Source organism: Benincasa hispida, chromosome 10, assembly GCF_009727055.1.
Source record: "Benincasa hispida cultivar B227 chromosome 10, ASM972705v1, whole genome shotgun sequence".
NCBI lineage: Eukaryota > Viridiplantae > Streptophyta > Magnoliopsida > Cucurbitales > Cucurbitaceae > Benincasa > Benincasa hispida.
This window is the reverse complement of record NC_052358.1, coordinates 3,084,942-3,097,680: the sequence shown is the minus strand read 5'-3', so window position 1 is coordinate 3,097,680 and position 12,739 is coordinate 3,084,942. Positions and strand designations below refer to the sequence as shown.

Here is a 12,739-nt window from a genome sequence, read left to right as displayed (position 1 = left end):
ATAAGATGGGAGTAATGTGAAACAAGTGAGAGAGAGAAACAACCGAGGAAGGTTAATGAGGAGAATTATGTTTATGCATACTTTGAAGGGAGTTAAGTTTGGAGTAAAATAGTGGGTTATTGAACCCACCATTTTTTTATCATTGAAACAAATTTTGAGTGGGTTTAGAAAAGCCCACCCAACCAAACTCATGTGGGCTGCCAAATGCCCCTTTTTGAGAAATTTGAGTGTATAGCAAAATTTCAAAGGACAAACTAAAAAGTAGCAAAAGTATATATATATTTTTTATTTTTGGCAAAATGATGTCAGTATGATGTGTGAATTTTATGTTATTTCCTATTCTGCCCATTCGATTAATCTGAAGTATTTTTCACCTCCTTTCTTTCAATTAGATATTCCATTTTTTTTAGAGCAATTATATATTTGATTTTAGTTAATCACATCTCCCTAATAAGATTTGAATTTTAAAATCCCATAATTTTGTCCTTAATCATAGATAACTATGATTCATCGATACAAGAATTTGTTGTAAAAAATTAACTCCATCTTCAAATTTCAATCAAAACACATTGAGATACATGTTTGAGCACAAGGGAGGAAGGGATTGATGGAGATCGAGGAGGAGGTTCTTCATGGTGCAGGGGATAAAAGTGAAATTCAAAGCCCCATTTATTAGACAAAGCTCTTCAAAAGAGAAGGGTAAGGGCATAACATTCATCTACCCAAAACCCACAAGTAATAATCATCTTCAAATCCTCTAGTTTTAGGGCAAAAAATGGAGAATTGAAAAGAAAATAAACAATTTTCAAATATAGTATTTGTTTGTTTGAATTAGAGAGATGAAATTGTTAGGAGCACCAACAAAATTTCACATTCATGAGTAAATAAGTAAGGACAAGACAATATCATACCATTGTGGAGATCCATAGAGGTCCATTGTTCCTTAGATCTAGTAGTGTATACTTAATGTTGAATGTTGTCCATGTTCTGCACATATCTTCTTACTTTGAAACAAATACAAGGTATTTATATGGTTGATCTGGTTAAAATTGATTATACAATTTATTTAATTAATAGTATATATATTTTTTTAGCATACTTATATTTGTGGGACTTTAATAGTAATTTTTTTTCTAGTATAGTTGAATTTGTGGGGCTTTAGTAATAGGGGAATACTAGTTAAGAATACATGGTATTTTTTTTGGGTTAATGATATTGAAATTGGTTGGTTGTCTGATTCCTTCGACTAAGACAGTATATTTTTTTGGTAGGTAGTTTCAAGCTTAAGATATAAAAATATTTGAATTTTTAATAGTTAATACAATCTTTGATGGCGTGTTTTCAATTTTCATAGGATTTAAAAAATATTAGATTCTTAAATTCGTTAATGAATTCTTCTTTTAGATTTACTACTTTCAAATTAATGAGTTTTTGGTGTAAATAGGGTATTTTCGTCTTTTGATAATTAGTAATTAATAATTTTGAAAATCATTTGGCTATTTTTATAATTTTGAAACATTTTTGCTATTTTTCAAAATTAAACTTTGGTTAGCCCTAATACTTCACTTGCCGAGAATAAGAAGTAAACAACTAAACAATTGGACGGTTTCAATTTCAGCAATAAAACTTTGCTTTTATGTGTTGTTTTCCAAGAAAAAAAAAAAGGACAGAGAAAGATGCAGCCCATACAACAAACACACCAAATGGCCCAAATTTTCAAAATGTCCAAATGGAATAATATGTACAATTTAGACTATGAGATAGAAAATGCAAGTCAGGGTCCAAATACTCGGCCTGCACACACCTAAAAATGGTCTGCTTTAATTTTTCATTTAATTATTTTTTAATAAAAAGTTCAACATATCAAGTTACTATTACGCTTCTAAACTTTTGATTTGATCAATAACCCACTCTAGTTTGTTAATCGTTGCATTCAACTCCCTATAGGTCATTAAAATTTTATATTTACCATTTATTTGTGTGTGCGTACATATATTGTTTGGCTTGATGCCCTAAATCTCGTGGTCTTGTAGTTTGTAATTGTATTTGTACAAACTTATTATTTATCTAATAAATAAGTTGTATTTTATTTACATTTAGTTGTATTAACCTAAAAACCAATAAACTAAGATCCAAGGCTATTAGATGTAACTTAAACATGTATGTGAACATACAGGTGGATCATGTTTAACTAATATCATGAACGGTCTGTAGTAGATGAATAAGATTGGGTACATAATCCTAGTAACACTATGGATATGACCCGTTTTGTAGGTGCTATAATTGTTGCAAAGTGCTACAAATGATCTGATCCTGATCATTCATGCGGACATATATGAGTAGAGGTATTCTATACAAAGAGTTTGTATAAAACTTGATCACGAAATCAATAGTTTCTTTTTATGACAACATTGCTAGAAAAGACCGTTTCTTTTTATGATCATGAAATTTATAGAAAGTCAGTGTACAAAAATCAATAAACTGAGATCCAAGATGATTAGATGTAACATAAATATGTATGTGGAGACAAACAAGTGAATCATGATTAAGTGATAACCTCAATGGTTTGTAGTAGATGAATAAGGCTGGGTACCTAATCCTGGTGACACTATGAATACGACCCATTTTGTAGTTGTTATAATTGTTGTAAAATGCTACAAATGATCTGATTTTGATCATTCATGTGGAGACATGTGAGTAGGGGTATTCTACACAAAAAGATTGTATAAGACTGGATCACGAAATCAATAGTCTCTCTTTATAACACTGTTGCTAGAAAAGACTAACATTTCACCATAAATAATTAAAAGAAAATTGGTTTTAATTTGAAAAATCAAATTTTGGAAAAACCCACTAGGTGGGATAATCCCAATTGCAAAAACACCTAAAAATCCACTCAACGTCCACCTAAATTATGAAGTAGGTGGTGTCCTTTTGTAATGCAGTCAGTTTGTATGGAAGTGATGTATAAAACACTGAGTTTTTCAACTAAAATGAGGGTCAAGCAATCAAATTTGAAGGCTGAATTGATGAAGAAGCCGTTCTTTATTCCTTAGCTGAAAAACTAGAAAACTCTCTTCTTTTATTCCCAAAATTCAGCTCATTATGATTCCCAAAATCAATCTAAGGTCCAAGAGAATAGTAAATAAGATCAAGTGGTGGTCTACATCTTGTTACTGAGGATTTTGAAGCTGAATTCCTGGTTTGAAGAAGGTCTCCAAAAATAATTTCTTGAAACTCTCTTTTTCTATGTTGAACATGCTTTCTTAATTACTAAAATTGTTGAATTAGAGTGTTTAATGATTATGTTCACTTCCGCTAATTGCATGTTAAATCTATCAATTGGTATCAAAGAATGATTTAAGCACCCAATTCGTAGTAATTTTAGCTTGGTGGGTGATTTTCATAGGTTGTATGAAAATGGTTGCTGATATGGATAAATTCAGTTTTGGCATTTAAATTCTCTTCAGTTAAGTGTTAATTGGTGTAATTGGCTCTTTGTTTATGTGTCTTAATGTGTGATTAAGAGTCTGTAAATTTGTTAGAGTCAATAGAGTTGAAACTAGGCTATAATTGAAGAAAGAAGCAAGGGAAGTCAACTACAGATTTCCAACTTTAAAGCTACTGTCAAGCATCATTGCAACGCTGCCTACAGAGCGTTTCAACCCTGTTTTTCATCAGCCCGAGGCATTGCAACACTGCTCATCCTAGCCTAAAATGCGTGCGCGACCTAACCAATGTTTAAGTGAATCGGTTCAGCTAGTTTGGGTCTAGGAGGGCTGGTTCAACCTCATTTTGGTCGGTTAAACCCGTTTTGGTGCTTTGGAGATTCGATTTAGGTCCGATTCGAGTCAGTTCGTGAAAACTAGAACCTTTTTAAGGAGTTTTTATTTATTATTGTAATAATTTAGGCTAATTGCTTGTTTGAAATGCCAAAATTGGTTTATATCAGTGTGTGTTTAATTATTTATGAATTGTGAATGTATGTTATAATTAAATAAATTTTGTATGTGCATATAGTATGCCATGTAGATTTAAAATCCCACCATAAGAAGCATGTAGCATGCATTGGAAATATGTTATAAAGAATTAAAATATATAGCATGAATGTTTAAGGTTTCAAGTATTTAATATAAAATGTTATATTAAATCCCGAAATACTTGGTGAATGTTATGGATGATTAGCATGTCTATTGTTTTATAATTGTTATAAAAATCGGGTTAGACATTTAAAATCCATAACAAAGATAAGAAGTATGCTCACCTAAGTCAAGAAATAACAACTTGTTTTAATAGTTAAAATAAGTTGTTGTCTTGTAAAATTTGGTTACAAACTCAAATGGTATATAATCTTATCTAAGGTTGGAGGTACTTAAGTTGACGGTTTATAGAACACCTTCTACCTAGGGGTTATAGTCAAATAATTGAGCGTTGTTAATCCGGTTTTATGAGTATGCGTGAGCGACGTGACGTTTTAAAACTTGTTTATCACCTAGACATCGTAGGTTAAATCCAAATATAAACGTTATACTTGGATGATTACCTAGACTTAGGTTGTTTTATTATTCGGAATATACCTAAATAAATATTTACCCAAAACAAATAGAACACTTCAGTGGGAGATTAATAACATATACGATATGTTGTTCTTAGCTCTCATGTCCCTAAGAGTTCACACCAAGAGGTTCATGCTCGGCTTCGTGTCATCTTAGTAGTGACTTCCATTGGGAAAGTGTTTTCACGGGTCAATAGCAAAGTGAATAGGAGAAGTAGTTCATAGTAAGTGGGTGAAGGATATGTGTTAACGTGTCTTGCGGTCTCTTCCATTAGTTTGGACCATGAGATTCCTATGTTGTGCTTGCTTGTCGTTTTTATGCAACATAAGCTAGTCTTTTACAACGACTATCCCCTTGAAGGGTTGTAATATGAGATTCGGAAAAATCCAAAACTTCATAAATGGATAGGATTTCTTAGGTCAATTCCCAACCTTGACTCTCCAATTTGGTAGCATTGTTAGGGCCAACCTTTGAGACCTGAAAATGAAGGGTTACGCTTACGAGAATTACTAAGTGTTTGTAAGTTCTTGACCAAAAACGGTAACTAAATGACTATAGGTCTATGAGTTATTCTGGAATTAGTATTTAGTCAAGAATGTCTTGTTTCAGTGAAGAAGTATTTTACTACCCCTCGATAGCACTTATTCTGACTCATTATAGTATCGTTGCAAATAAAATATGAAATTTAGGTACATTATTACTTTGCTAAAATATGATTGGATTTAAGAGCAATTCATTAATAGAATTTATTTATATTTTTAAAATGACTAGCTCATTAATACAATTATTGGATTCTAATAAACTTACTGTGGACAATTATGGAACATGGAAATTGAATCTGAATATAGTACTAGTATTAGATAATATGAGGTTCATTTTAATTGAGGAATGTCCTCCAAACCCCAGCTCAAATGCAAACCGAACTGTTCGAAAAGCATATAGCAGGTGGACAAAGGATAGTATTCTTGCCAGCATATCTGATATTTCGGTGAAGAAATATGATCGCATGCATACCACTAAACAGATTATGGAATCTTTGCGGAGATGTCATAGAAATCCTTCTCCCTTAAACATGATGCCATCAAGTACATCTATAACTGTCGTATGAAAAAAGGAATCTCTGTTAGAGAACATGTCCTAGACATGATTGTCAGAAGTAAACAAAGTTGTCATAGATTGCATAGATGAGAGTAGTTCTCATCCTGAGCTAACTGTGAATTTCTGTTTATTTAGGATTGTCCTTAAATCTGCATAGGTGAGAATAGTTCAACAACACTGCTCAATAAACCTCCCATTTTGGGGATAAAATCAGATAGATAGCTAGGGACATAGTTCTGCAAGATGGAATTCACTTCAACCCAATTTAGGGTTAGCAGACAGGTCGTTCCCTTAAGTATTGACTCCTGGTTTTGAACAAAGGAGCCCCACCCTCTCATGGCCGAGATGGATATAGTTTATTAGGTGGACTATAAACCAATTGTTCAATAGAGAATCAGTGGGAACTTAAGGAGCAAGATGTATTTACAGGAGTAAAATGACAATTTTGACCTAGCTGTAAATACGAACAACCTGTGAAGGGCCAGCTTACTGATTATGGTTAAACTGGACAGAAATATATCTACAATAAGGAAAGTGCAACTATCAAGCTATAGTGGTGTGTCTCGATAGTTAACGAATATTGATTAATTTAGTCTAAAGAGTTTAGCCAATTAATCTCAAATCTTTGGAGCTCATGATCTGTAGGTCCATAAAGTCCCTTTACTAGTTCGTAAAATTACTCATTGGAATAACGAATTGAGCGAATTTGAAATGTTCAAAATCGAAATTAGGGTTTTGAATTTGAAATGTTCAAATTCAATTTAGGGTTTGGTTAATTATATTTAATATAATTAAAACGTTTAAATTTGTGAAATTAAAATGTAAATTAGAAAGATTAAAATATTCAAATATTGATTTGAATATTGATTAACATGAATAAGATTCATGTATCAAATAGTTGTTTAATTAATTTAATACTTGATATTAAATTATTATTTGATTAATTAAATATATTTAATTAATTAAAATTTTAAATAAATCATTTAATTTGTTAAATTCAAATTCAGAATTGAATTTGTGTTTTTTTTTTTTTTTGTCTAATTTGATTTTAGAATAAAATCAAAATTAGTTTCAAAATCAAAATTAAATTGATTATTTGATTGAAAATGGAAACATCCCAAAAAATTGATTTTGAGTGGAATTGTCCATGAATTAATACCTAAGTCCACTTTGTTAGTGGTTTATGAAGTGTCACTAAGTTGATTAACAAAGTGCTTGCATGAATTAACTCTTTAAAAGATTCATTTTTCAGAATTTTTTGAAATTATCCACTTTCTCTCAAACCCTCTTCTCCTTTCACCTCATTGACCTCATTTTGAGTTTCCACCTCTCAATCAAAGTCAGAGGATAGTAGAGAATATCATTGTGGTGGTCTACTGGTGATTGGAGATCTAATTCGTGGATAGGAGCTAGATTTACAGAGATTCATCAAAAGTATAGCTTTTTGAAACCATCTTCTATGAGAATCTTTCTTGCATGTTTTTTAAACTCAAATTAAGTGTAATTAGAGTGTTTATTGATTCTGATTTCTTTCGTTGTATGTATATTTACTTTATCATGATTTAAGGTCTTGAACAATGAAGTCTCACCCTCTCATTGGTTCAAGAGAGGTTAGTTTATAGTTGGACTATAAATTGATTGTTCATTAGAGGAATCAATGGCATTTAAAGAGTTGGATGTAGCTATAAGGGTAAAATAGTAATTTTGACTCAGTTGTGGTTACGAGCAATTTGTGAATGCCAACTTACTATTGGTTGGTTATATCCAATGGACAGAAATATATCTACAGTGCGAAGTGTGCAACTATCGATCTTTAGTGGAGTGACTGACAGTTAATGAATATTAATTAATCCAGTTAAAGAGTTTAGTTGGTTAATCTCAAATAATTGAAGCTTTTAATCTATAGGTCTAATAGGTCACTTTGTTAGCTCACTAAGGATAGAAACAAGGAATAATTTTTTCTTGAGTAATTTGAATTGTTCAAATTATTTATGGGAATTTAAGTAATTAATTGCATTAATTTGAATAATATAATATAAAATGCATGTTGATGCATTATAATATATAATTAATTATAAATATGATTTATAATTAAAACTATATAATATGTGAGAGAAATATTTGAATAAGATTCAAATATTCTAAATAGTTTTTATACTATAGATTAATATTTAATATGAATTTGATTCATATTAAAAACTATAGGTTAAACGAGGGGGTTGCATTACAATATGATTATAAATGCATATAAGATGGTTATTAATACTTAGTTAACCACGTTATAAAAATTATATTAATATATAATTAAATAACTCCCCATTAGGGAGTTATTTTAGGAAAACGTAGGGAGGAGGGAGTTATGCTCTAAAATTTCAGATAGGAAAATTTCTCTCTCTAGAAATCTGTTTGAAGCCCACACTTCAATTCCTTGTGTCCTAACCAGGACTCTAAATTGTGGTGTTCTTATTGGTGGAAAATTTCTTGGGATTTCACAGTAACTTCATTCATGACGTTTGAGGAATTGCTTAAAGCTTTTGGTTCTACAAAGGTATTTTTTTTATTAATGTCTAATTTTTCTAAATTGAAAAATCTCTATGCTTAGCCTAATTTATGTTTCTGTAAAAATCATTTTTTATTTTTCCAATCTCAATTCAAAGATAGAATGATCAATCGCTTCCATATTGATATTTAATCTCTTCAATTGGTATCAGGGCGAATGGCCTTATCTTTGTTTTAGTTTGTGTCGTTCATGGCTAATACTGCTGCGAAGAACACCGGAAAACAGAGGAGATTGAACTGCAAAATTGAGCTTCTTGGATGACGTTGCAACCCTAATATCATACGAAAGCCTTCTCTTACTAAGGAAAAGTAACCAAACATATGCACTTGACATTTATTAGAAACATCAGATAAAATTTAATATTACAAATATATCTATATCAATGCTAACGTAGGGGTTGATTGCAACAATTAAAAAACCACAAGGGGTTAGTTAATCAAATTAAAAGCTTAGAGTGTAATGGTAAAAAAAACAGCATAGTTCAAGAGGTAATTGATCAAATTACAAGTTTAGGGGGTAATTGTAACTAGTCACATAGTTCAAGAGTCGTTTGTGCAACTTTCTAATTTTTAATTATTGATTCTCTCTTATATTTGCCAAATTTAACCGAATTAATGAAATTTAAAATAGTAAATTCTAAAACAAAACAATGTCCTAAAGTAAAATGTAATGCCAAATATCCAAGATTTGGACCATCAATCTCTATAGGCAATTTTCACCCACTTTTTTTGATAAAAAGAACTATCTCAACCACTATGAGAACCCCCTATTTCAGGTGAATCCCCACAACAATAATAAGAATAACCTCCAATAAAAGAAAAAAAATGTAACAATCTCAAGAAAGCTAAAACAAATTTGGCTTGAAATATTGATAATGATTAAAAATAAATAAATAAATAAGAGAACTTATTTCTAACTTCAAGATTTCGAACTCTCCACAATCTAATTAATCAAACTAGATTGAAAGTTCTAAAAACATGCATTCCAAATAGAAGAATACAAAGAAAACATAAAGCTTGAGAGACTAAACTTTATATTGAAAATTCATTCAAATTTTAGTTCCAATTCTAATAATTGCCAATGATTTTATTATCATGAGTGTTTAGCAAAAATTTAGGAGATCATCAAACATAAGGTTGCACAAATTCAAAATCATATTTTATTTGATTTTGAAGTTATGATTGAGTCATTGAAAAAAAAAATTGTAATTTAGTAGTATTGATACGAATCATTCATTTTTTTTTTGTTAACCATATTTTCTACTTCTTGCAGAAGTAACCATTAGGATTTTGTTAAGAGTACTTGCATTAAAAGTATTTCCATATCACTACCACTTGAAAGGAAGAAAAGTTGGATTAAATAAAATAAAATAAAATTAGAAAAAAAGTGGTTGATTATCCAAATAATCACAAATTCAATTAAGAATGTAAATGACTGACATATTCAGAAGCAATAATTTTGGTGTATTTAATATGCCTGCAAGAATAGAGAAACTGCTTTCCAAATAATAATTTCTAAACAACTAGAATAAAATAGTGCTATACTACTTTCCCCTCAAATAGTAATATTAATGTCAATAAATAATCAACTGTAATATACAAAGTATAATCTACTATATTAGTGTACACGAATAATTAAAGTTTAGGTAAAAATAATTCCGTGAGTGAACTGACCACGACTGACACGACCACTAAGAATCCGACAAAATCACGATTGTGTAATTCAAAGTTCTGACACTCTCCCGCTGTCAAAAAAAACTTTGTTGCCTTTTTTTTAAATATCCCACTTTTTATTTCTCTGACATTATACTCACCATCCACCACCACCCCCCAACTTCCCTTATTTATTTATTGCATTTTTAAAACCACCATATTTTTCCAATTTTTTTTATATATATTATGAAGAAAAAAACCCATTTAATTTTCAATAATTTTTTTAAAAAGATTAAAAAATGAAAAAAAAAAGAGAAGAAAATCTCCATGAATTATTTATTTGTTTGCATTATTCGGAAATTTACACAGCGACAGCCATCCTTGTTTTATTGGGCTCTCATTAATATTATAGTTATTTCAACGGCGAAAAAAGAATCCCTCATTCACATGTATCTGTTGTTATTATATTTGCTTGATTAGCCTATCCAATCCTGTGCTGCCACGTCCTCAATATTAAAATCCCGGATGTATACTTGACCAGCTGTATCCGGGCCCCACCATCACCAATGAAATAAAACTATTCTTCACTCTACGGCCAGTTTCATGCAAACTCCAGCTGTATTCCATATCCACGTAGGAAAGAGTGCATCCTTTAGTGCGAAACTCAGCCCCACAAGTTGATTGCGTGGCGTGGTATTATTGGTTCAAAGCCCTCGAACGTCTATGCGACCTATCCAGCTTCTCCGACAGTGCACGAATCACCTGCCACGTGGCGTCGCCTTCTTGTACCTGATTGTGGAACAGCAGGGCCCGCCGATTCCTTGGGTCCCACAAGTTCTTTTGGATAGTAGTAAGGTTGGAAGCTGCCACGTGGTCGAGAATTGTCCCTAATTTCCCGATATCCTTTTCCGCCACGGTTATTGATATCTCCGGCCAATTTACGGCGGAAGGAAACGGCAACCGGATACCGTCCGCTATTATTACCGGCACGCAACCCAATGCCACGGACTCAACCAGCCTGGGGCTCCATGGGGCCCACCCCAGTGGGCATAAACAAAAGACTGACCGTACGATCTCTGACTGGTAACCGGCAAATCTGTGCCTCTGCAGGTAAAATCTCCGGTCGCCGTTGAATTTTCGCCAGATCATTGTTCGCACCTTCCTTAAACCAAGAACCCACAAACCCGCACATGAGATAAATAGAAATTTACCTAGGGAAATGTGATTATTAGGGAAAAAGGTAAAAAAACAAAAAACATTTACTTGCTGTAAAATCTTCCGCTGACATTTTTGGGGTTCACCTCCATTTTCCCTCTAAAGAACGCAAAAATATCTCTCCGGTCAGTCACCGGCGACTTCTCGAGAGTGTTCTTTATAGAATCCGGCGAAATATACGGTGGAATGACTACGTGCTCAACATCTTGGCATGGGTGTTTGTAATTTACTCCAAATGTCTGTAATATAATCGAGTTTTTCAAGAACGATGGTACTCCATCTGCTATAGCTACATCCTCCTGAAAAATTACACGAAATAAAAAAAAAAGTTAAAATTAAACTAATGTGGAAATAAGCTTCATTTTCTTGAGATGGGGTTGTTTAATTGATTACCATGGTGTGGAAGCAAGAGGCAAAATCGTGAGATGCAACAAAGACATGGTCGGAGCCATTGGTGCGATTCCAAAAGGGGTACTGAGAGGAAATGTGGGCTACAGCGGAGGCAATGAGAGAACGAGCATGGCCGATGGCGGGGAAGCCATTGATGGTGCTGAAGTTGCAAGAAACATAAACAGGGACGAAGAAAAAATCGGCTTCAAGTGGATCAAATGTCCTGTAATCGCTGTTCAAAAGAGCTCTATGAATGGCCACCTCCGAAGCAAACAAGTGGTTCGAACACCGTTCATTCGAGAGCCACTCCACGTTGTATTTCGGTGGCAAATCATACACAAAAACCTTCAACTCCAACAATCCTAAATCACAAAAAACAATCGTATAAGGAAAAAGAAAACAGAGGAAAAAACAGAGGAGAAAACAGAGGCTGCTGGAGGACCTTGATTTTGTTGTACTTGGTGGAGGAATGTGCTATTGGAAGACTCGATGAGAGCTCGAGATTTGGAATTCGTAAGGTGGGTTTTGGGTATTGGAGTTGTGGTTTCATGGGGTTTGTGGTTATGACTGATGTAATAAGAAGTAAAAAAATAAAGTGAAAGAGAAACCCAAAGAACCCATTTGTAATATCTAATGAAGAAGCTTTTCTCTTGAGCTCTGTAATTTTTGTGAGGAAAGAGCTTCATTCTCACATAAAATCCCTTCCTTCTGGGGAATGCTTTAGACTCCATCTCATTTAATATCTCTCTACCAGAAAAAAACGAATACCCAACGATTTTAGTTGGGGCAGAGCTTTCGGTTTCTGGTCTACGATGGAGTAGAGCCAAAGGAACAGAGATGGGTTTGGTGGGGTTTCGTTTTTAGATGACAAGCGAAAGAAAAAAGGAATTTAAAAGAGATTTTGAAGAAATCGAATAGTTGCAGAGAAATGGCGATGAGGAGAAAATGTTTTTGTTCAGAACAGAGTAGGAATCGGCGAAGACGACGGGTCCACTCTTTTTTAAGATTTTGAGGACTGTAGAGACGGAAATACCCTCGGGAACTTTATTCTAAGTTTGCCTGGAGGGTGTACTTTTTAGTCAAAATGGAAGGCTTTTTCTTATAATCTAATTAGCAGATCTTATACATGCATTTAATCAATAAAGCTCTTCTTTTTATTTTATTGTTTTAATTTTCTTTTTCTTTCTTATTATTAAACAAATGGGATACTTTTCCCGAGAAACAAACAGCTTTGTTCAGTTGAAGCATGACAGCTCCTTTGAAACTTT

At 32.7% G+C, this 12,739-nt stretch overlaps 1 protein-coding gene across 1 annotated transcript; it reads right to left on the bottom strand.

Annotated features, from left to right (window-relative positions):
* Positions 1-10,166: 10,166 nt before the first annotated feature.
* Positions 10,167-12,442, bottom strand: LOC120089492 (probable glucuronoxylan glucuronosyltransferase IRX7). Its single transcript, XM_039046980.1, has 4 exons — positions 11,914-12,442; positions 11,475-11,833; positions 11,130-11,380; positions 10,167-11,028 (listed from the first exon to the last, which is right to left on the bottom strand). The coding sequence occupies exons 1-4, from the start codon at positions 12,200-12,202 to the stop codon at positions 10,563-10,565; spliced, it is 1,365 nt and encodes a 454-aa protein (XP_038902908.1). The 5' UTR covers positions 12,203-12,442; the 3' UTR covers positions 10,167-10,562.
* Positions 12,443-12,739: the final 297 nt, after the last annotated feature.